The 26,164-nt window shown below is 41.9% G+C and overlaps 1 protein-coding gene across 1 annotated transcript in view; it reads left to right on the top strand.

Moving 5' to 3' along the window:
• Positions 1-26,164, top strand: part of agbl1 (AGBL carboxypeptidase 1) — a gene marked incomplete at both ends in the record, with an annotated part of 253,871 nt that overhangs the window by 40,463 nt on the left and 187,244 nt on the right. The window contains 5 exons of the mRNA XM_080002341.1: positions 610-673; positions 1,405-1,551; positions 7,277-7,408; positions 15,461-15,554; positions 25,453-25,490. Coding sequence (XP_079858467.1) covers positions 610-673; positions 1,405-1,551; positions 7,277-7,408; positions 15,461-15,554; positions 25,453-25,490 — 475 coding nt within the window. The remainder of the gene's footprint in view (positions 1-609; positions 674-1,404; positions 1,552-7,276; positions 7,409-15,460; positions 15,555-25,452; positions 25,491-26,164) is intronic.

The raw sequence follows: 26,164 nt of genomic DNA, 5'->3' as shown, positions 1-26,164 counted from the left end.
CACTCCACTGCTGCTAGCTCCGTCCTCATCCGAGGCTACAGGGTTTATTAAATCAGTGTGATCATTTTCACCCTGTCCTACACTCTCTTTCTCCGGAGGAGAAATCTTCTCCACCCACTCTTGGCTGGCAGTGCCGCTCTGCCGGCAGCCTGCTGCCGATGCGGGCAAGCGACGTGCTTGTGCCCAATGTCACCGCACTGGAAGCAGTTCATACTTCCCAAACCGTACACCATGTAGTGCCCCTTTCCATCCCTAACTCTAAAGCAGCCGAGCACCACAGTTTGGACTCGCTTTTTTTTTTCTTCTCCACACAAATAATTTTTTGAAATATTCGTGCTAAATGAATATTCATAAAAACCCATTTGTGCTATGCCGATTACCGTTTTCAGATTGGGCTCCACCCCTTATATATATTTTATATGTTTAAATCATTGGAAGGAAAAAAACGGAACATTTTGGATGTAATTTTGCTGCTGTGGTTTCACATTGCTGTACTTCGCCCAGCAGATATGGGAGTGGTTTTGTTTTATGTTTTCTCTCTCTCTCTCTCTCTCTCTCTCTCTCTCTCACTCTCCCTCCCTCTCTCTTTCTCTCTCTTTCTTTCCACAGACTGCAGGGGACATAGAGAGCACCCTGAACGTCTTAAACATTCTGGATGAGCTTCTGTCGGCTGGTGGGTTCCCACTCTTGTTCGTTGCGGTGCCCCCACAGTGGCATGCACTGATGGAAATAGTGGATAAACTGTGTGTGTGTGTGTGTGCATATAATGCATATAATGTATATAATGCATATGCATATAAATATATATATATATATGAATATATAAATATATATATATAAATATTGTCTCACGCACATATCGGCCAAATAGTGAGCGACTTGAAACATCAGCGTTGATTGTTCATGTATTTTAAGTGGATTTTGAAATGTTTTCACAGCACCGACCAAGCTCCCAGGCACAGTGTTCGAAAAACACTGGTTTACAGTAACGAACGATATAGTAAATGAACACTTTTGGGTCAAACTCTGAAATAATGTTGTATATTCATATTTGTTTAATGAGTTTAAATAAACCACTCAGTTTACAGTTTTCACATACAGTTTTCACGTATGTTCATTCAACCTTCATGTCAACCTAATGGTTCAGTCTCTCAAACTCCTGTAAATTCCACGGGAATCAGTCTGATAAATTGTGCTCTACAATGTATATTGTGATATGAGATTTAGATTATCACGATATTGTGATAGTTTAAACATATTTTCTATTAACAGATGATGTACCTGTTCCATTATCTTATGAACTAGTGGTATCAGTCCATTCGTGGTGTCACATTATCGATATTGAGAAGTTCGGTCAGAAACGTGGTTCTGTTTGATTTAGTCCAACTTGCCCCCTCCCTTCAGGAACGGATCGTCGTATTCACTATATGATCAGTAAAGGTAGCAGTGAGGCCTTGCTAGCCGGCCTGGTGAACACCGGCAGGTGCATCAGCCCCAACTACACCGTGCTACTACCACTGCTGCACCTGCTGGCCAAGATTGGCCACAGAGGTAAGCCTAGACGGATGGATAGATGCATGGATGGATAAGATGAAATTGCCTTTTCCCTGCAAAATCATAAGATGGCCCCATGTGATGTGAAAGAAGAGTTCACAGCAAAGGGTAGTCATGTGTGTTGGTGTGTGTATGTGGGTGTATATGCGTGTGTGTGTGGATTTGCAGAGGACTTGATGGGTTTCCCTTACTCTGATAATTTCCTGTCGTTCTTTTTAACAGTAGAAGAGTGGGTTACAGGTCCGTTGTTGACCTGGATGAAATCACTTGAGTCATCATGCATCCCACACACGTCCAACATATGACGTAGTGTTTTTTCTCAAAATTCACAATTCAAATAGACCGATGGGTTGGATTTCCTAGGTCTTGCCACTAAGGCAACGGCAATCGTGCCGTGGTATTCTTGAGTCGTGAATTAGTATTTCAAGAGTTAAAGGAATAGTTTGAAATTTTGGGAGTTTATCCCTGTTTTTTACCCCCCCTTACAGTATGTAGTAATTAGGTAGGTTACATTCTCAGAGTAGTCTAGCCTTTTCTCCAAACTGGATGTGGGGGTCCATCGCCCCATCAGGAGCGCAATACAATTCATGGGGGACAAATCTACAATGTGTCAAACAACGTTTTAGAGCTGTGTTCGGTGCAAAAACTCCACATTTAAGGCAAAGCTAACATGATGCCACAACAGTCTGACAGAGGTATTAAAAAAATACATCTGGTTTTATTGCAATATTTTTACACCCAAATGGCTGAGCTGGAGAATTGTGTGAAGCCAAAGATGACATTGATGACTTTTGCAGTTTTGAGAAAATCGTTGGTTTTAGCGATGTTTAACAACCAAAGTAAATGAAAACACCTTTTTAAAGAGATGACCTACATTTCTCTCATACATCTATAAAAAAGCATTGTGTTGGGATATGTGTGAGGATATTTCACAGAAACTAGAATATAACCATTTTTCAGCAAGTGATGTCAAAATGTCTGTGGCCTTGTAAAGACATTAAAGTCTTCCAATTACTTATGGGTTTTCTTCTTCTTCTCATCTCTTGTGTACACAAATCTTGTTGATGTGTTGAATTGTGTCACACAATTTGGGTATTACCCCAGTAAAGAAATTAATATACCACCATCAAATGGCAAATTTAGCAATAAAACCTGTCCATGCAGTTGCCAGATTAGTCAGATTGCTGTGGCCTCATATTTACTTAACGTGAACAGAGTTTTTGCATCGAACATGGATTGTGGATTTGTCCCCCATTATTTGCATTGAACTCCTGATGGTAATATGGAGAAAAGGTTGGAGGGTGGAGGGTGGTTCGGGCAGGGTGTCAGTCTGTCAGCTCTAGGCTGGCTCGGGGCCTGTGGTCTGTGCCTAGCGTCCAAAGCCTGTGTTCCGTGCCTGCAGCTAGGTCTTGTGCTTTCACTTGGGGGTGGGTTGTATGTGCTCGCCTCAGAGGTGCAGGGTATGCTCTCTGGGATTGGTTTATGCTCGTCGGGGCCGGGCCTGGGTGTGGCTTCCGGCTTCACTGGGGGCTAGGGGATCTTCTGTGGCAGGGTGCAGGTCAGGGTGCTTGGGGCTTTCCTGCGGTCGTGGGGTGTCTATACGGCTCAGGGGTGGCTTCGGGGCCTTTTTGGCTGCTTGGAGGCTCTAGGCTCTTGGGTCAGAGATGTGCTCTCGAGCAGCTCTCTGAGTCTAACGGTTTTTTTCAGGGAGTCAGAGTATATATGACCAGTTCAACGTCACAGATACAGAGAATTATTGGTCAGGCCAAGATAAGGCAAGCTTTGAGGATGGGGCAAGCTTTTTGGCAGGAACCCAAGGGAGAACACAATCTAAAAGGTATGTGAAAGAATTTACCCTGTGTGCTGAAATAAATGTACTGTATATAACTGGGGCTACATGAAGTTGTGTCCTTCATTATGTGTGTGCATATATGTGACCCACCACGTACTTTAGGCTCATTTGGCAGCTTTCGAGATTTTCTTTTTCGCATCATTTGAAAGTGGAGAATCAGAGCTTCCAAACAAGGTGTCACTTGTGCAAAATAAGCAAATATTTTTAAAGCTATGACTTGGGTGTGGCAAACTGTGATTCTGAGATAATCACCTCCAAAGGTTTACCCACACCAGGTTCATTCAGCCAGCTCCCAGAATGCAAATGGGGTTGGTGGACAAACAAAGCTCATGGCTAATTAACATACTGCTGAATGGGCCAATCATGAACAGTTCATCAACACAATAAATTTTTGTTTTTTTAAAAAGCTTTTATTTAACAGTAAGAATATACATGTTCTATAAAAGTGGAATTATTTTGGAGTTTAAAAGTACGGACAACAGAACAAAATATTGAGTCTATCAATAATATGAGTCTCAGAAAATCAGTAAATTTGAACTCCAGTGTTTGAAATGTTCTCCAAGACCGGAGTAATATCAGATTCAGCATCGCTGTCGTTCTCCGCGTCGCTGTCTGAGAACTGACTATCATCGCCAAAAATAAAGTCCAGTACGCGGTGCTAACACTGACTTGGATCTATCGCACTGGTCAGATTAAGGTCCGAAATATGATTCAGAGCTTCAGCCACAGCTTTGCGTAATCCATAACGATACGGCGAAGAAAGTTTTCACAGAGAAGTGACGTAGGTGCGTGACACGAAGGGGTTTTCTTCTTTGCGGTTTCACAACAGTGGTTCCGTTTGTGTAAGAGTAGTACGATTTAAAGGTTCAATTCTATCAAAACGGTTTCACATTATGACTTCACATCACATGGAATATGGATGAATGATCATCACCTGGACTCTCGCTTTAAAGGAAACGATCGATCGGCGTTATTTAGCGCTGTTCCGCGTCTGGGTAAGTGAACTGCATTTCCCCATGTAATCTAATGGGAATATTTAATTCCACGGTTTAACATTTTTCTACTAATTATAAATCAAACTCGGTTTTGAAAATACGTTGAGAGATAAAAAAAAAACACAAAGGAACATGAATCTGGAAAAATCAAATCGTCCTTCAAGAAAGGTTTTTTCAGCTTATTTGGCTGCTCCTGGCAATTTTAGAAATGCGCAAGGTGGCGGCTTTTGCTGTGGTGGGACACATATGTTCATGTGATGACATGGATTTACATATATTGTTACCAAGTCTTTCTGGTCACGGGTTGCCGACATGGTGAGAGATTTTATTACAAATGTTTAACAAAAAGGCTCGCTGACCAAAAGGATGAAAAAGAAACAATAATGGGTTGAGCACAGGAGGAATGATGTTCCGAATTGACTCCTGGTCGGCTGACATGCCTGTGCACAGATCCCTCTCTGCAAGACAGACAAGCATTTAGAAAGCTCCCTGCCCCGAATCAAACCAATCAGCGCTGCGTGGGCACTGATTCGTCCAACTCTGGGGAGCTGGGCGGGAGCCATGCTGCTGTCTGAAGCCACAACCTTTTTCCATGTACATGTTGTGATTAGTTGTTTATAGCCCAGAACATGGTAAGATCGTTGTCCAAAGAGGGGGATTGGTGGTGGTTCTGTGTAACAAAAAGCTGTGCTGATTAAATCCATTGAGGTTGGTGATGCAGATTTTGAACAAGTAGTAATGGACAACATTCTCAAGTTTACCTGCAAATGCAGCCAGGGCTGAAAAGAAAATGAAAAGAGGCAGCCCCAAACAGGATCTCAGAGTGTAGCTGGGATAGGGTTGGAGTTTGCCAACATAATAACTCCAAGAACTTTGAAGATATTTGGCATAGGCACATTTGTATATTAAATGACACACAAGGCTGATATACAGACTCATATTATTGGTGGACTCCACATTTTGTTGTGTAGTCTGCACTTTTAAACTCCAAAATAATTCCACTTTTATGATAATATATAACATGTGTATTCTTACTTTTAAATAAAAGCCTTTTTAAAAACAAAAGATGTTGTGTGTCGATGACACTGTTCAACATTTCCTCAAAACACAAGAACAATGCAGAGATTGTCCCATTCAGCAGGGTGTCAAGTCCCCATTCAGCAGGGTGTCAAGTGGCCATGTGACAAGTAGCCATGTGGCTGTGTTGGTCCTCTATCCATTTGTATTCTGGGAGCTGGCTGAAAGAAGCCAAATGTCGGGGGAAACCTTTAGGGTGATTATCTCAGAAACACAGTTTGTCACACACTTTTGCTTGATTTGCACCTTGTTTTGTGGCTCTGTTTCTTCACTTTCAAATAAAGCAGGGAAAAAAAAGTCAAGAGCCACCAAATGTACCAAAAGTCTGCAGTGGGTCACAAACATATAGGATACAGGTGCACCCTATTCTAACACCATGTTTTAGCAACTGACACAATCAGGCGCACAACCTCTTATTGGTTTAATTTAATACCAGCCCATTCACTCAGAACAACTCATTTCAACCCAAACACTTTGCTGGGTTTAGTTCAGTTCGGCGTAGTTTGCTCGCACTTCAGCCCAATTTACTTTTGTTAGAGTTGAGTCCCAATCTAAATCGCAATCTTGGTCATCACTTGAAAATGAGAGAAAGATGAGGGACTGATAAACAAAAGCGCTCAAGCCATAAAACACTGGTTGTAAGCCCACCTGCCAAACACGCTTAGCGGAAAAATAATTCTAACGGTGACTGAGTGCAGAAAGAAGTTGAATGGAAATATTTAGCATAGCTCTGCGAGTTAAGGACTGCCTGTTGTAAGTTCCCCAATGCCATCTGCTGTCCTCTACTTCCTGCCACCTGCTCCTCTGCTATACATATTCTATATATCTAATTCCCTTGTTGATTGTGAGGTGGGCGGGTCTATGTATGCACTATGTCAGTATGTGAGTTTTGTGTTTAATGTTATTTTATATTTTTTGTCAACAATGGAGTTATAAGAAATTAGACATTTCCTTACCGAGGTACTGGAAGTACAGGTTCGAGGTGGTGGTGGTTGCGGTATGAGCATTACCCTGGAGGCCTGCTTCACTCATGACTCACATTCACAGCAACAGATACAAAGATATGAAGTGAAAAAACAGACATTTTGTCCTTCAGTTGTTGCCCTTCTTTTTAAACCGAGCAGCTTGTGGCAATTTCAGTCAAAGCACAGAAGCAGAAAAAAGCCATAAACTAAACCATCACCCAATCAATTGTAAATGTTTTAAATCAATTGTAAATCGGCCCTGTAAATGCATGACAGAACTCTTATGAATACTAAAGGCTTCAGTTAAATGATGCTTTGCTATTTCGCAACCAAGGCCTCATTAAAATATTGCTTGCTGGGGGGGTCATATGAAAATATAAAGGCTGTCTGACTATATTGTTTCCCGTTTTGGCATGGGGTATTTAACGTTTTTTTTTAAGTCAAAGTTTTCCCCATTGGACTTCATTGAAGCATAGACATAAACATACAGCACTGTTTAATATAGTAATGGCCCATAATACTGTAGGCCCCTGTTTCCAAACCCTTTTTCTTGCACGTAACTTTTTGTAAGAGTCAAATGGATGAAATGAACAAGAGTTGGATAATCTAACAACATTTTTTTCTCAGTCTCTGAGTCAGTCTCTTTTTGGATCTCAAAAAGAGTCAAACTGAAGGGAAGATTAGAACTGAATCCAATTGTAATAAAGGCTATAAATGAACGAAATTCCCCATACAGAAACTATTTATTTTTGTGTGTCTTTTTTACAATAAATGCATAATACCTGAAGTGATCCAATTCAGACCTTAAATGATCATCGTGTGTGTGTGTCCAGATCACCGTATAGGTGTGAAGGCGGAGGATGCTGACGCGGTGCTTCTGACCCTCAACCTGTTAAAGCAGAACACCAAGCATGGCAGGAGAGCCGCCGCGTGCCTCTGGGTCATCCAGATCTTCTGCTCCTCAGGTAGGTCACACAAAGACACAATGAGACATGAATACCAACCAATATATACTCAATGGCATCCTGTGGCTCTCCGCTGGTTACTTTGAGACCGTTGGAATGTCTTATGACCAAGCGGGAGCGCAAAAGCCTCTGCCTCCTTCCTGATTCCTCCCTCAATTTGTCTTCCAAATGGAAAGTGCGGATAGTAATTAATATGTGAGCCGCTACTAGCTAGCGTCAATAATATAATCAAAGTTTTGATACAGAAGATTTTTATATATAGATAACTTACTCTGGACAATCACAAGCCACTTTGTTACTTTTGTTAAGAGCTTGAAACTTTTGGTGGTAAAATCAATCAAAGATGGTCGGTAATGAATGTCGTACCAATGCGTTTCACCATAGAGAGCTGTAGAAAGCATTAAATAGCTCACAAATGCAAAAAGAATATTACTGTGGCGGTTAAAATCCCATCCTAACTTCTGTCCTGCCATATAGGCCAAGGACTCCTCACGATGCGGCAACAGTGCTTTTTTTTGTTTTCTGCATGCCCAACACCCAACGTCAAACTTCAGGGCTCTATGGATCTAGAACAAATAAAAGGAGCCCCCCCAGACAGAAACATTATCCTTTAATATCTCTAAGTATTCACGGGTCTGTATATGTTCCTTGTGGAATGCACCATGCTACTATCCTGTTTTCTAAGAAAGAAACAAAAAAATTTAAATAAGCCCGAGAACAAGACACCAATAACATCCCCATACATGGAATGTAATGATAATAGCAGGAATAATGAGACATGGATATGCCTTATCCCTTTTACTTTTTTCTGTTGGATAAGCTTTACTTCCATTTCATAGAGTGATGTTTTGGAATATTCTTCGTCTTTTTTAAAATTCCCACACAGGCTGCCGTTCACGATAAGGAAGCAAAGTCGCACACAGCTTGAGGCGTCTGTAATATGAAGAAGATCTTAATACACACCCCTGCTGATTTTTCTTTCGACTTCCTTAGTTGGGGGAATTGTTGGATATCGTTCTCTGTTATGGAGAACAGTGCAGGTTTCCCAGGTTTGCGCAATATCACAGTGCCTTTGCATGAACTGTTGCATCTGGTGAACCCCCGGAGGGGTCTCAACGGCACTCTTGGCGTAGCCGGAGGGTTGACTAACTGGAACTCAGGACACGCAGCGCACCATTTACGCACATCGACCCAAATGCCCGGCCAATTGAAATGGGCAATTTTCTGTGTCACAGCTCACTTGTTATTACCTCTCCCTAATCACTGAAAAATACGGGTGAGCGAGAATGACTTCCACGCGTGTCAATACGACATCGAGTTTAACTACCCCCACAAAGGCCTTGCATAGGGCGTTGTCTCGTGACTGCTCCAGCGGAAAATCGTCGATAGGGAAGGTTAAGGGAACCGGGGGAGATCCTACTTGAATTCCTGCCGCCCCTGCACCCATCAAGCCTGCCGACGACCGCTCCGAATGAACACTCACATTTCCCTACCGGCCGTGAATGCACTACCCCAGCCTCTCTCTGAATCCATGCCCAAAATCAGGGAGTGCGACAGGCAGGACCTAACCGCAGCCTGTATCCAATGCTTTTTTCCCTTGTCACGAATTTCAAGCCGGACAATCGGATACATGTGAATATCCCCATGCACACAATATAAACCTCCACCTGTGACGCCTCCACCAAAGCCCTGGGTCAAACCAGGCGTTGCTGGACCATCGTCAGCCCGAGAACCGCGGGCGAATAGCCCGAGTCCAGCAAAGCCTGAGGTCTACCCCTTTGTAGCCTTACCATTACTTGGTAGCCCCCTTTCCGACCGGGGGGGGGGGGGCAACAGGCTAAGTTCCATCCAAGGACAGTCCTGGCGGTCGTGCTTGGGACGCCCTCAGTGTTCGAACCCCTGCCAAGACGTGTGCACAGTTCCCTGATTTCCTGGAAGCTGAGGGGGGACAGAGAAGGGACAGCACAGGAAGGGGAGAGAGCGTCCCGCAGCACCACAGAACCAGGTGACTTACACGTAGGTCCTAGAGTCAGGCATAGCACCCCCCCCAGACATTGTCCTCCGGGACATCGGGACAGGCTGGGGACCCGGCGAATCCCACATGGGTTGTGGGGTGTGACATAGCGCCCCCCCTCACAGTGTCCTCCGGGGCACCGCGACAGGTTGGGGACCCGGGGAATCCCGCGTGCTTCCTGGGTACAGACATAACGCTCCCCCTGACACTGTCCTCCGGGGCACACCGACAGGCTGGGCACCCAGGGACTCCTGCGTGGGTACTGGGGACGGACGTAACGCCCCCCTCGGATATTCTCTACTGAGGAACCGCGATGGGCTGCGGACCCGGTGAATCCCTGGGGTCGCACACAGGTCTGGTCGTCTGGCCGGCTCCCAGTCGGCGGCAGCGGGCTGCCAGCCGGTCCATGGAGCTCACGCTGGAGAGGGCATGCCCCAGCTGGCAGCGGAGGTAGTCCGGCTCCTCCTCCAGGTCCGCGAGGCATTTCTGCTGCCAGAAGATCGGCTCCTGGGCACTTTTCACTCTGCGCCCTGCTCCTCCCGGGTCCCCATTCAGGCGTCACTTGTGGGGGTCTCTGCCTACAGGTAAGGGTTTAGGGAGGGAGAGGGAGTCTTTCTGGCTGTGATGCGCCAACATGGTGAGAGTTTTTTATTGCCACTTTAAACAATAAGGTACACTGGCCACAAGTATAAGTTACAGAATGCTAATTATTATACACCGCATTCCAAATTATGAGTTTCTCTCCTATTATGCCCATACCAGCCACACAGGGATATTCTTTGCAGCATGAGATGGTTCATTGTCATGCATGAAGACGATTTTGCTACGAAAGGCATGGTTCTTCTTTTTGTACCATAGAAGAAAGCGGTCAGTCAGAAACTTTATATCTATATGTCTCTACTTTGCCAAGGTCATTTTCACACCTTCATGGACCCAAAAGGGGCCTACCAGCTCTCTCCTCATGATTCCGGCCCAAAACATGACTCCATCACCTCCTTGCTGACGTCGCAGCCTTGTTGGGGCATGGTGGCCATCCACCAACCATCCACTACTCCATCCATCTGGACCATCCAGGGTTGCACAGCACTCATCAGTAAACAAGACTGTTTGAAAATGAGTCTTTATGAATTTCTGGGCCCACTGCAACCATTTCTGCTTGTGAGCATTGGTTAGGGGTGGCCCAATAGTAGGTTTATGCACAACTGCAAGCCTCTGGAGGATCCTACACCTTGAGGTTTGCGGGACTCCAGAGGCACCAGCAGCTTCAAATACCTGTTTGCTGCTTTGTAACGGCATCTTAGCAGCTGCTCTCTTAATCTGATGAATTTGTCTGGCAGAAACCTTCCTCATTATGCCTTTATTTTGAGAATCAGATAATAAGAACAATAAGATTATAATAAGAACCCGTCTCTGCTCTGAATCAGCCACAGATCTTTTCACAGTACGATGATCACGCTTAAGTTTTTGTGAAATATCTAATGTTTTCATACCTCGTCCAAGGCATTGCACTATTTGATGCTTTTCGGCAGCAGAGAGATCCTTTTTCTTTCCCATATTGCTTGAAACCTGTGGCCTTCTTTAGTAGTTTTTCTTTAATTGGGCTCACCTGGCAAACTAATTATCACAGGTGTCTGAGATTGATTTTAGTGATCCAAAGAGCCCTGAGACACAATACCATACATGAGTTTAATTGAAATACAAAACATTTTATGTTTATGACACTTAAATCCAATTTGCATAATAGTTTGGAACGCGGTGTAATAACAAGATTGCTAATGATCATCTCGGGAGCAGGAGGAATGGCGTTCCACTGCTGGGCTGCTGACGAGCCTGTGCACCGATCCCCTCTGCAAGACAGATAAACATTAACCATGCCATGCTTGACCAACCATGCTTGACCACGCCCCTTTGTCAGCCACAGCATCACTTCAGTGTTCCAGTGTGAATACAACCAGAAGAAAAGCCCTTGAAGGTGTCTAGTTTTCAGGCACCACCCCAGTTACAAGTTGCCCTCAGGGCATCTCCACAACTGTTCGGTGCGAAACCACTGCAATGTATTGTGAGGTCCCAGGAGATTCTATGTGGGAATATATATATGTATATCTGTATATCATAATGTAATGTATGTAATAAATCATGTATAATTTTATATATATTTTATAAAATAATTATCTTATTATTTTTACCTTATATTATTATTATCATTACCTTATATTATTCTCTCTTTGTTTGAACTTAATGGCTGATCATTGTCACCCAACAGATCTGGAAGCCCCACACCTTTATCTATTGATTTTTTTATATTTTATTGTGCCAATGTTGTTTTTTCAAATTTGGAAAATCAATCGATTAAATGGGAGGGGGGTTATGTGGACTGTTTATCACAAATATTTTAAGTAAAATCCAATTAGATAGTTCAAAGACCCTCATTTTGAAAACAAAAGGCCAAAGACTAGAACCTATACACCTAGAACCACACACTTGGCCATTATAGAAATAAGGAAAACTGCTGTTTACATAATCTAACACTAGTCACTTTAATGTATACAGAATTGCATTGCATACCTGTTTTGCCTTACCTCTTATGTAGTCGTACATTTCAGTGTTTGTCTTACAACACTGTCTATCTTGCCATTCAGTATGACACTGTATTGTTGTGGCCCATGACTATTTAAGATGTCCACTATCAAGTTGACTCACTGTCATTGTCCTCTGTATATTATTCTGTCTTTTAGGTAAATACTTTTATATTATTTATACGTCATTACTCCTTTGCATTTTAGATTTTTTAAATTCTGTTTTTTAAATACTCTTTAAATACTCTTTAAATTCAGTCAGCCTGAGAGCTTGGGAGAGGTCTGATATTTGACTGGGAACTGGCTTTAAACTGACTGGAAGCTGGCTGCCATTTGGCTGTCAGCTGAGAGACCTCCAGCTGGGAAAGTCAAGTGGCTCCTACTGTAGCTGCAGCTCACCTTCCCCTCTTCCTCTTTTCTTACTTGAAGTAAGAAGAATCGAACATCAAGATTCTCAAAATTCGCAAAATTTGCAGCTTATACTGTTCGCCTTTCGGGTTCCTAACTCACACGTGTTGGTGTGAGTCACCAGCTCGAGCCCCGTTTGTTGAGATAGTAGAGTGTTAATGTTTTTTGTCCTTTTGTTTGAATAAACAAATATACATGGCGTTAAGGAAGGTGTACCCAGACTGTGGACACCACAGGAAGAAGGTAGACCTCTACCGCTCCTGTTTGACATACCTGGTGGCTCTGCTTGAAGACGTCCCAGAGCACCCAGCCTGCACCCAGCTTTCCCTGGCCACCGTCACGAAGCAAGCGGCACGTTGGCGCAAAAAGGAGGGCTATGTCGGAGGACGTGCCCTTTCCCCTGGTCCTCCCCATTTGCGCAGGAGTAATGGCTGGCCCCGTGTAACAGCTGAGACCGACTTGAATTCAACAGCACAACCGCAGACAAATCATGTAGATGTAACAGTTCTTTAATGGGGCTCAGGTAGAAGGCGAGGAAAAAGACAGACGAGGAGGTCAAACCAGGATATCAGTCAGTAAGGCCAACAATTCGAAAGGGGCAGGCGAAAGGTAAATCGAGAATCCAAAACGCAGAAACATGGTCCAAACCAGGCAGGCAAGGATACATAATTAGACACTGGAAAGCTGGGTGGAATTTGACATTTAAGATCTATCAGGCAGCAATCACAGCATGTCATGTAGGCTTAGATGGCTTCACACCAGGCAACACCAGTGAAAGTTATAATCATGTTTTTGTTACCTTATAATAAGCCGTTTTTATCTACATAGGGAGTGGGTACACTTCCACGGAGGCCACCATGTTACATCGCCATGTTTCTACAGTAGCCCAGACCGGACAAACCAAACACTGGCTCTTCGCGGCACCTGAAGGCCACCGTAGCTTCTCCTACCTCATTGGAAAACGAGGGGTGAAGGAAGATGTGTGTGTGTGTGTGTGGGGGGGGGGGGGGGTCCAGTTTCACCTCACCGCTAGATGCCACCATATTCTAAACACTCCACCTGTAAACTTTATAATTTTTTCCAAGCGCATCAACTACGTAGTTTATGTAGAGTCGAGAGTAATATATGGGGCGGAATGCTTGTGTGACACAGACAAACTTTATTGGGTGACACCTTTGACGACTCAATAAAAGCTTGGATACATGCCCATTTTAAAAATAGAGTCTCTGTTCATGGGAAATGGCGCTTTTATGGGACGCTCAACGATTTGGTTTTGACAGAGGCGTCCACTCAGGCAAAACAAGATAAGAAGTGTTGTCTTCCCGGGGAACTGAAATACCTGAAATTTTATCGATGAACAGTTATGTAAATTTAGAAAGTGGTGACAAGCAGATGGCCTTCTGAAAGAGGTTAGGAAAAAGACACAGTTGACTTTTGAGAGTCGTTGAAAGTGTCCCTTTTTTGGCATCACAGTTTCAAAATTGCCACCAGATGTCTATGTTGTCTTTGTGTATTGTTTTAATCCATTTAATCAAATGTATTCCTTTAATCTAACAGACTATACTGATGATAGCCACAGGCGGACGTGCTTGTACTCTTCTCAACCCCTAGCATTTAAAGTAAAACACTTTGTAGTTTTCCTTGTCATTTCTATAGTGCAACCCTTTGAATTGTTGGTATTCTGAACATCCCAGTGGCTCAGACTTCACGTCTTTAGCGCAAGCTAGCAAAGATTTTCATATCCTTTAAGCTTAAAACATTTTACCGGGAATCTTTCGAATTCCAATTTTGCTGGATTGCCCAAAGGACATAGCACTCTTAACGTAATATTACCTTTGTCCTAACATTTTGTTTTGCATTGGATTTCAAGTCCAAAGGTGTTATTCTGAAATAGTTGAAAATGTAATTATTATTCAAGTATTCCTTCACCGGAAGCCCACAGAAGTGTGAAAAAACACAAGCATTAGCAGGAAATGGACCTAATGCATGTTGTGCAAATTATGGGTGAAGATGAAGAGGTTCTACAGTAGCATAACCCCAGCTGGGTAACATCTGTATGTTACGTTGTTTCGCGTTCTTAGACTTATCATCACTCCTTAATGAGGATAGATAGAGTACTTTTGTTGAGCTATACACCTCCAAAATGGATACATGCATAACTTTCAGATTGATAGATAAATACAATTTTCAGATTGATGGTGCAAAAGGGAACTTACAGATACATAAGTAGATCGATGGAGAACTTCCAACATACGTAAGTAGATGGAGAGAGAACTTCCGATAGATGGTTAGATCAACTCCAAACATTAAGCGCAGTATGTTTTCCCATCGTTCTGTTTATTTCCTAAACCATCACCAGCCCCATGTAAAGCTCACCAACAGCACATTGGTTTCATCTCATCTTTGATTTTTCAGTGCATCTGTTAGCTACAACGAGATCTTCTTGACGAGGCATTTTTGTTCTCATAGGTTTATATTTATGAGTAATACCCATTTACGTTCATAGCCTAGACTAGAGCCAACAGTTCAACAGCCTGTCTCACGGTAATTCGCTTTTTCAACTCTTTGTAACTGAAAACGTTTAATTATACATCAATCCATGTAGATTGCACAAACAATTTGAAAGTTTGAACCCCAGAGACAATCAAAACAAAGCATTTCTGTGTATATGTTTACTATAGCTGCAGTTTGGCTCGTGTGCCCAAAGACGAATGATGCGGATGGCAGTACTGCTCATTAAATGTCTCAAGTTACACGTTTTTTTAGGGGTTTGTTAATTCATTGAGTTTGTCTGTTATTTTTGGGTATATACTGTATATATATAAATATATATCCTGGCAGCAGCTCAAAAAGATTGTGTTCACCCAAACATTCAGAGTGAAAAAAGTAACGCAGAAAGTAATTACCTTATCTCTGCAGTACTCTTACCCAAGTAAGGGTTTCCAGTCAGTACTCTTGCCACCCCAGCCTTAATGAAATTATCCAAAATAACATGTTATTTATTTTTTTGTTGTTGTTAATTAGCTTTTTTTTTGTTATCATATCTCTTCTCAGTATCCACGTCAAACCTCATTGGAGAGAACCATGGTTTGGACGTCATCTACCACCTCATCTCTCCTTACACCACCAAGCGCCTGAATACCATCAAGTATGTGCATGTGGCTCCTTGCAAAAGGGTCGTTTTAATAGACTTAATGGACATCATCATAGTTGGCGCCAACATTTTTCCTTTAATCAGTTTGTTGAACTAAAAGTGTTGATGGGCCATTGTTGGTTGCACTAATGGCTATTTAGAGGTGGGATAAATGACCAACATCTTCATTGATAAACATTTGCATTGTCATCATCCAGGACAAACAACAAAATGATGTTCTGTCCCACAACAATATTGATTATGTCATTGCAATTTTGATAACAATTGAATTCCTCAAACTCAATAACCCTTCATGAAGTTTGATTAGAAAAATGTGGTTTGCAACACTCTTTTTTTCTTATAATTTTAAACCAATAACGTAAGCATATTTACTTCTGCTAAATCTAAGAAACACGCATATATTCTGATCATTTGTGACACATTTGATGACAATCCAATGAAAATGTATGAATAAATTACAACAACAGTCTAGTTGGATAACATACATGAATATGGCACAGGAACAGGCAAGACAAATTGTTTTTCAATCTGCTGGTTCGAAAACACTTTACACTATTGGTGAGAATTACTCTGGCAAAAGGCAGATTATCATAGAGATTGAATCCAGAGGGTATGATGGGAGAGAAGTTCAAAAGCAGTGGTTCTCTTCCTCCTGTCTTCAATTAGATCCAGTACATCAGCAGCTGATTAGATTGAACTTCACAGAACTTACTTGAAAAAATGAAATTATGGGCACATTATTATACAGGCAAGAATACAGCTTTGAATAAAATAACTTCTTACAATAAAATAAAGTGACCGGCAGGTGAGTAGGGCAGGTGAAGCTGAGAAACTATTATAGGGAGTGTCTTTCATAGGATATGTCCACGTATAGCTTTAGCTTCCTGAGCAGCAGACATTCTGTTTGGTTCCTGTCCAAAAAAGTTTTTGCAGTAAAGCCAATCAGAGCTTCTAAAGCTGCAATATAAATCCACCAATTCCACTGCTGCTGAGAGTTACAGCTTTTTAGGCTCCGAGTCACTGCGACACTTCTCTCAATCCTCGTCAAGGCTTGACGAGCCTCTGTGGAGGCTGTTGTGGTAATTGGAATCTATTGCACTGTGAGGGCAACCAACACCAAAACAACTGTCCTGTAAGGTCTAGGGGTGAATGCCAATTAGCTGCAATAGTGCCTCGATCTCTAGAATATCACACAGTAAAATAGATCGGACAAAATATATACAAATAAATAAATAGATGTGACTAAACTTACATAAACTGTACATAAGTCATATATGAATAAATGATTAGTGTGCATCTACTGTAAATGCAGGCTAGATGTAATGTACCTTCAAGGGAAGCTTCTGGATGTTTTAAGGTTTATCCATTTTTTATATGCACCCTCATGTATTACAGTACATAGGTCATTTTAATCCCTGCAGTAGTCTCGCCTTTTCTCCATACTGGAGGCGCGCCTCCCTCCCCTCATCAGGAGTTCAATGCAAGTAATGGGACAAATCCACAATCTGTTTTCAGTGCAAAAAGACGTTTCAAGCAAAGCAAACATGATGCCACAAGTGTCTGAATTTGCAAATTAGAGTAATTACAATTTTTATTCTCAACAGAATAAATTAAATATCCCATATGGATATCTCTGGATTCTGAGCCTTTTCGCTCAGTGTTTCTATTGAACCTCTTTTCAGATGCAATGTACACTATATCATGCTCTGATATCAACGTCTGCTGGACAAGTTCTGGTCGGCTCCCTCTCCATAGGTGCTCTGACACTCTTTGTGGTGACTTTGCATTTCCTCCCTCCAAATTTTTCTCACGTTCTATCACTTAATAAACCAATATTTTCAGTTCTGGATCATTGAGTTGGCCTCTTATTTTTAATTCCCCTGGTTAAGTGGTCCTTGGTGTACCACAATGATTTCACCACTCAACTGTACCTTTTAAGCTTTGCTTCACATGCAGAAATGTGACTCGAAGGCATTCCCATCCGCTGATTCCATATTAAGCCGTTGCCTAATTAAATCAGGCATTAATTTCCTGTGGATTGCAAGAATAACTTGCATGAAAGGCCTTTCATGCACATAAATCTGACCCTGAGTCTGCTAGTGAAGGCTCACACACACTCATTTCTACCAGTGCCACCAGAACACTTGATGTTCATGATAAGGTGATTACTGTATTCTGTGTTCTCACATGGTTCATGCCATGTTCACTTTTTTTGGTGGGTGCTTTGGAATAGTAAGTGCTCAGAAAATCAACTCTCACAAATCCCGCCTGGTGTATCAACCTCTTTCCAAGGGTGCCTAGTAGCTCTTTTATGCCTGGTGAACTACACCCAGCCACGTAACTGAACTGAACTCAAATTAAATTAGCAAAGAATATTTTTTACTTGTTTACCCTCTAATCATCCTCGCCCGACAGGATTCCCATAAAAGCAGCCCTGGATGAATGTGGGGAAATATGCAAAGGTGTTGATGTCAAGGGGGAAATCTCAGGAAAGAAAACTCAGGGAAATGTAAATTGTGCCCTTATAGCTCCGCTGTTTACGGCAAACAGCTTGGGCCATCTTCATTAAGGTATGCAAGCTAAACTCTGAATATCACACACATGGGAACTCAGATGTACAGTGTGGATCATTCATGAATTAAGTGAAGTTTATAATGGCTCCCTAACATAAATGCTTTTACAGAAACATTTACACTGAACACATAAGAACGACTTTATTTAAAGGTGCAGTGTGTAGAATTTATGGAACAGACTTGGCAGAAATGGAATAAATTATTCAGAAGCATATTTTAATTTGTGTATAATCCCATGAAAATTTGATGAAAAAAGTTGTATTTTTGTTACCTTTGAATGAGCCATTGTTATTTACATGGGCACGGGTACGCTTTACGGAGGCCGCCATGTTGAAACACCATGTTTCTTCTACAGTAGCCCAGAACAGACAAACCAAACCTTGGCTCAAGAGTGGGCCTTTCGCATCTCTTCCACTGAGGCCACCATGTAGCACTACCAATTTAGTTGGTTGCGATCTGATCTGGTTGAATCAGCTCTTTACGACTAAATCAGAAAAAAGATTTGCTAAATCTTCACTTGTTTCATTCAGTTGGTGTAATGAGTCGGAGCAGTTGGATCGGCTTTGAGCTGTGAATGAAATTCTCACTAGAGTAATTTAATTGCGTCAAAATGATTTGTTTTGCTGGAATGCGAAGCGGCTACAGTTAAGAGTCACAAAAGAATGATTCTTTTGGCGGATTGACTACTGACCCCTGAGTGATTTCAAAGATTTGTTTGCGGCAAACAAATCGTTCCAAGTCTTTCATCACTAAAACTCCTAGTTATTAGAAGCAGCAGGCAGCTGTAGCCTGGCACGAGGGGCTCAACTCCAGTTAAAAAAAAAACAAGCAAAGGCAGGATTGTGTACCTGCAACACACGTCTTCTCAGTGTGGCAACAAACCCACAGGAATACAGGGAGAACATAGAAACTCCACACAGAAAAGGCCCCAGTTGGACTCAGGAACTCCTTCTTGTTGTGAGGCAACAGTGCCAACCGCCGAGCCTCCCTGGGGATCAATGAAGTAATCCATCTAATCTAATCTAGCTAATCTAATCTATTTTGTGAGCCAGAACAATTCTGTAGAAATCCTGCAGAACAATGCAGCCCTCCTCTCTTCTTTTCTCCCTTCCACACACAGACACAACGGCAGAAACCTCTACACCGAGAAAGGCAGCTTCCTAGAACAAAGACATACTCGTCTGCTACAGAAGGCACAGAACTTCATTTCTTTTTTTTCTCTCAGTTGGTAACAATCAAACTATTTGCACAGCTAATAGACTGGGATGCCTGGAAAACTAAATGATTAGAACACTAGCTCACCTGGAGACGACGCATGTCTCGCTCCCCGTAGGCATGCCGCTTTTTTCTCCATCGAAGGTGGGTGTGGGATGCCTCCTGTGAGAGCAGCCAGAACTCTATTCAGCCGTTTTCTGCAAGGTGGAGTCATAGCAAAAAGGATTGGATGCGCAGCCTAGGTTTAAAAGTGGTTAAACCATTGGCTGTAAACTGAAAACACGGACATTTATCCAGTTATCCAACCAAATCCCAATGGAAGACTTTGACACGGAGGTGTCATATAGTTCAAAAACAGTACAATTTGATTTCATTGCATGTACTGTATCTACACATAGAGCTGACCATTCCCCCGACTGTGGAGCAAGTGTTTAAAATCAAGCACCTTTAAATACACCACAAGACCATATGAGGAACATGAAAAAGCATCCTTCAAAGGTACAATAAGTCATGTTCTATGTGTGTGTTGAGCAAATTGACCATGATATATCAATGAGGATTTGCGAATACCACTGATGAATGCCAGTTGGTTCACTGCTGAGATTCCAAGCTCTCAAAACAGGCAGTCTGCACTGGACTCTCTGGAGGACCAGTGACATTTGGGGCACTGGCTAAAAGACGGTCAAAGTAATTGAAAAGTCATGGTTGAATTATATGTGTAGAGCATTGTGGCAGTTTCGCCAACACACGCCACTTGGGTGGCGTGTTCAGGGCCCTCCGGCACAAACGACAGGGGGTTGATAACAGCAGTTTATTGCAGAGATGAGGCTGGGTGGAATTAGCCAGGAGCAGATGGAACATGTCATGACACCGGGCTCCCATCCTGACGGAGTGTGTGGACGGGGTTTTTAAACCTGATGCTCGTTAGCCCAACCAACCAGCATCAGGTGTGGCTACTTAAGCCACCCCGTCCACCATAAGCATTTTTTAACATCATCATTTATCATCATTTAACATAATTTAACATGGTGTAAGATTCTTGACCTTGGTAAACACACACACACACCAACATAGGTCCTCAATTGCGAAAGTCACATGGGTGTTTTTTTAAATACACAGTCAGCCGAGACAAACATAACATCATAAATAATTATATTAAATGTACACAGCACCCACCTAACCGCAGAGCCCTGACCTGAGAGACCCCCATAGCCCCAGAGATACCACGACACCGTACGGACTAAGACTCAGGTGTTGATGGATAGAGTTATGTCATTGATAAAAGTAGCCCATATTTCATCAAATTAATCAACTTTGTTTTTGGATATTGCCAATAGTCTTCCATTGAGATATATTCTATTAATATTTGTAACCATTGGGATGTGGTGAGAGTATTTCTGTTTTTCCAATTGAGTAATATTATTTTCGTGGCAATTGTTAGGGCGATCAAAATGGGTTGCTGATGTTTGGGAGGTGGGTCAACTGAGGAGAGATTGCAGAGGAGACATATAGGCAGGGAAACTGGAATGCTGTGACCCAAGGAGGATAGCTTCTGTGTGATGTTTGTCCAGAATGGTTGGATAGGTGGGCAGAGCCAGATGGCATGAAAGTAGTCATATCTGGTATTGAGGTAACAATGAGAACAAGCGTTTATATCCAGGAATCCCATTTTAAACATTTTGTGTTGGGTGATAAGCGCTCTGTGTAAAATCTTATACTGGATCAGTTGCATTTTGGAATTGCGGGTCATAGAAAACGTGTTGATGCAAATAAGCTCCCAGATATTGGTGGAAACAGCAAGGTCTCTTTCCCATTCCATGGTGGCTAAAGACAATGTGTCATCTGTTTTTAAAAGGAGTTTTTGTGGTTGGGATGGTGAGGATGTTGTTTGTTAATTATTTTTTTACTCTTATAGTGCAAATGAAGGTATTGCAGGAAACTGTGACCACCGATATCATACCTTTGGATTAAGGTAAAGATTATTGGTTTTAACTAGAAAATCTGGGTTGTGCCAAATTGGAGTGAATTTGTTTGGAGGTGGAGTGGAGCTACTGAGTTTGTTGAATTTCCACTTGGCTGACAGTCGTTGCGATACATGGGTTTTTAAAGTAATTATATTTTTTATTATTGATTCATTAAGGAATGGGAGATCAGATATTGATAATTCCTGACATTCTGTTTGTTCAATATCCAGCCATCCATGGCTTAATTGTTGTTTGGTTGTAGCCATAAATTGAAGGTGGTTTACCAAGTCATAGTATCTGAAGGCTGCTAGGCCTCCACAGTCTTTGTTTTTCTGTAGTGTTGCTCAACTAATACTCGGTTTCTTGTGTCTACAAAATAATTTATTGGTTATAGAGTCCAGAGTGTTAAATCAGTTGGCTGTTGGTTGGACTGGGGTAATTCAGAATATGTTGTTTTTTTCTGTTGTATGTTCATTTTCATTGCTGCTACTCCAGCCAATTTGTGAGATGGGTAGGTTGTTCCATCGAGTGGGGTCTTCTTCGATGGATTTCAGCAATTGAGTAAAATTAAGGGAAAATAAATCTGTGGACATATCATAGGTGGACATATCAATACCAATGTATCTAATGTTTCCTGTCGTGATGGAAAAGGGAAGTTTCTGGGTTACAGCTTTCCAGTCTTCCCCACTGAGTGGTAAGACCATGGTTTTAGTACAGTTTATCTAATAGTCTGTGATGGCTGAAAATTTAGATATAAGATTGACATAAGATTGGTAGGGATGACATTGGGTTCCGTAAATACAATAAAATGTAATCTGCATATAAACTGATTTTGTGAACAGAGTTTCCTGTTTATATGCCAATGATATTATTGTTTTGATGGATGGCCACCGCAAGGGGATTCAATAGAGATGGTAAATACTAAACGGGAGAGTAGACATCCTTGTCTTATGCCATGTTGTAAAGTGAAATGCTGTGAAGTGTAACCATTGATGATGACAGAAGCAGATGGTGTGTTACTGTATACTGAATTTTGATCCATTGAATCAGTGACTTTCCAAAGCCAAATTTGTTGAGGTTGCAGAAGAGATATGTCCTCTATCAAACGCTTTTTCGATATCTAAAGAAGCAATAACGGTATTTAAGTTGTTCCTTTGAGATATGCTGATCAGACTGAATAAATGGTGCACATTGCTGAATGAGTGTTTACCCTTGATGAAGCCTGTTTGGTCTGGGTGAATTATGTATGAAATTACTTTTTCAATTCTGCTGGTTAGTGTTCTTTGACTTAATCTTCGTAACCATTGTCATGAATAGTAGGGATATGAGTGACCAGATGTATTTATAGAATTCCATTGGGTAGCCATCTTATCCAGGTGATTTATTGATGGGCCTAGAAAAGAGAGCTTTCCTGAGTTCTTTTACAGTTAGGAGTTGATCTAATGTAGTAGCCTGCTCTGTGGATAGTTGTGGGAGGTCGATGTCATCGAGGAATGAGTTAATGTTGATATATTTGATTCATTATCTGAGTAATATGGCTTGTTATAAAAGTTTCTGAATATTTTCATGATATCTTGTGGAGTGTGTTATCCTACCCTGTGGATCTTTGAGGGCTGTGATAAGTGTTTTTTCTCGATTGCCTTTAAATTGATTAGCAAGAAATCTCCCTGATTTGTCATTGAATTCAAAATAATTGACTTCTGTTTGTTGCATGAGGAATTCTTGGAATGTCTCTTGATGGATGATATTATCAAGTTCATATTTAATTGATGGATCTCATTTCTGATTCAGTGGGTGAGTGGGCTTGTTGGGAGTGCAGGTCTTTTAGTTGTTGTAGTTTATTTTGGCATTCTTGTCCTTTCTTTTTCTTGTGAGTGGAGAAAGAAATAATACTACCTCTCAGAACTGCCTTTGCAATTTCCCAGAGTAAGGATGGTGATAATTCTGGAGAGTCATTCAGTTCAATTAAGTTAAGTTCTTTATCCGTCAGAAGTGAGGTGTTAAACCGCCACCTGCCAGGAGGGTTCGGGTTGGTTTTATTAAGGAGGCTGAAACTAATTCGCCCATGATCGGAGATTACGATAGGGATTAGGATTAGTGATTTTGGACATTACAGTCATTGTTTGATACTGTCAGACGGACTCCAGGACTTGTAATTATCTCTAGTTTGTGAACAGTCTAAACTTGTATTGAGTACTAGGGATACATATCTACACAAAAAACTGACATGATGAGATGAAGATAAACACTGAATATTGCAGTCAGCCATACATAACTTATAGTGAGAGAGTGAATAGAGTGAGAATGATGGGAGAAGTAGTAAGGGACGGATTAGGATGGTGAGGTGATGAGAGAGCGAGCAATATTTACAATCCTGACATAGATGGAATGCTAATTTCTACATCTCGCATATCATAATTCTCAGAATAACCACGGTGTAGTGGATGAGTCTCAGAAAAACAGATTGTGTAAGTATAGTTTATTTGCAACCAGCAATACCCTTTAACACTTCTGCCGCTTCCCCTTTAGGATAGGTACAGGAACTTCTGTCAGTCGCTGATCTCCTGGGGAATTGTTCATTCATGCCCAACGTGGTTCCCTTCATTTCCTGTCCTTTGCATTTAACCAGCTCCTTGCTGGTACCTGAAGTGTTCAGAATTAGCAATGATGGAGCGAGGATGCTTTGAGTTACGGCGTATTCTCGCATTTATCGTGCAGCTTGGCGTCGCTATGTTGGATCTGCACTCACTTCCGTGTTCTGGCGAGGTCACATCAGGCTCCGCTCTCTCTACAGCATCTGCTCCCCACTCTCGCCACAGCATCTGCCCTCGCTACAGCATCTGCTCCCCTACAGCATCTGCTCCAGGCATTCCTTGAATGCCAGTTTGGCGGAAAAGCATTAACCTTTAAGACAATGAGAGTGTCTGCTCGATGATACTTGTATGGCTCCATCAATGATGACAGAAGTACATATAGGCAAGAGTTGGGTGAGATCGCAAATGGCTGTTTATAAAACAGTTTTGATTTGACTCTTTTCATTCCAGAAATACAGTCACTTTTATCCACTTTTATCCAGACGCTTTTATCCAAAGCAATTTATAAAATCTACTTACATTTATTTACATTTACATTTATGATAGCCAAGCAGAGCCACAGAGCTGAAATATGAATTTGTCATTAATTCCCATTTATGCATTTGCTATTAAGATGTTGAATGACCACCTTTGCCTTATTACTACTAACTTGCATTGGTAAACAAGTTACAGTTCAGCTTTCTTTGACTGTGATGCCATTTTCACAGGATGTCAACAGCTCCTTTCTGTATTTTTAATGGGGGGGCGGGCAGTTTGATTTATGTGCATCTGTCACCCACCACTTTATCATCATACATCAGCACAAAAGGGGAATTTATGGGAGTTTGTTTGAATGCCGCCATTGGTGATTAATGTGTTATCATAACAATATATATATATATATATATATATATACACACACACATAGACACAGACTGTGATAGAGACAGATTTAGACAGAAACAAATTGTCTGCCATCGTCGTTATCACTGACATTTTTTTAACATACAGCATGAAGACCCAAGCGAGTTGATGTACGTTCCCACCCAAATAAAATGTGTGTGTGTGTATGTGTGTGTGTGTGTGTGTGTGTGTGTGTGTGTGTGTGTGTGTGTGTGTGTGTGTGTGTGTGTGTGTGTGTGTGTGTGTGTGTGTGTGTGTGGTGTGCGATCGCAGACACACAGTCGGGGGAAAAGTAAAAAGCGTGGCTGGAAACTGTGAACTGTAAAATGCTGAGTTTGTGATTTGGTTTCAAGCGGGCTTTTCAGCGGGGGGAAAGTTTGTCTGTGCATGTGTGTGTGTCTTGGAAAGGGAATAGACACACAATGGGGACAAGAGAGAATGCATAAAAGATGAAGTATGATGTATGTGAGCTGTGTTTGTGTGTGTGTGTGTGTGTGTGTGTGTGTGAGTGTGTGTGTGTGTGTGTGTGTGTGTGTGTGTGTGTTGTGTGTGTGTGTGTGTGTGTGTGTGTGTGTGTGTGAGTGTGTGTGAGAGAGAGAAAGATGGAGAGGGTGAACAAAAGAGAATTGAGAGACTAACAGCCTCCCTCTTCCCTTTTTTCCAGGGCGGCGATTGATGCCCTTACTGCACTGCTGTGCACCAGTAAGTAACCACCATATATTTTAAGGCTTTATTAAAAATGTTGGTTCTCATAATTTAGAACAGGTTCACGGGACAACCAAACCTAACATTAAGTGATTTTCAAGGCCGATTTGGCAACGATTTGAGATCAGGCTGAGTCAAGCGTAGTCCAGGGTGGTTCAGGGGAGTCATGCTGTAAAATTGTAGTTGTCATTGATATATGTGTGTTTGTGAAAGACTCAAATCCGTCTCAATACAATCCCAATCAGCAAAGTCATGATTTAATCAAACATGTTTGGTTTTAGTGGGGCTAGTCTTTCCAAACACCTTTGGTGTGTGCATGTCAAAGCCTCAAATTGCAACGGGGATTTTCAACAGCCAATGGGATTGTGCACTTGCAAGATGGCGAATCCAAAGAAAGTATCAACTTGAAAATGGAGGAGGGACTTGAATGGTGGCTGACTAATGAGTGTCTAATTAGTGTAAAATGTCAGCGCTGCAAATTCGCTGCACAAACAACCACGATAGTGAGCCGTAAGACCTCCATGTTTGTTTTGATGTCAAAATATCATGAGATATGTTGCCCCTTTGCGAGGATCTCGCAAAGGGGCAACTCTGGTCTCTCGTTGTGCTCCTCAAAGATAGCAGTTGTAATGTGTTTGCACAGAAGAAACTGAAAATCTGCAAATTTCAAT

The sequence above is a fragment of the Zeus faber genome (assembly GCF_960531495.2).
Source record: "Zeus faber genome assembly, chromosome: 6".
Taxonomy (NCBI): Eukaryota; Metazoa; Chordata; class Actinopteri; order Zeiformes; family Zeidae; genus Zeus; species Zeus faber.
This window is presented reverse-complemented; position numbering and strand designations above follow the sequence as displayed.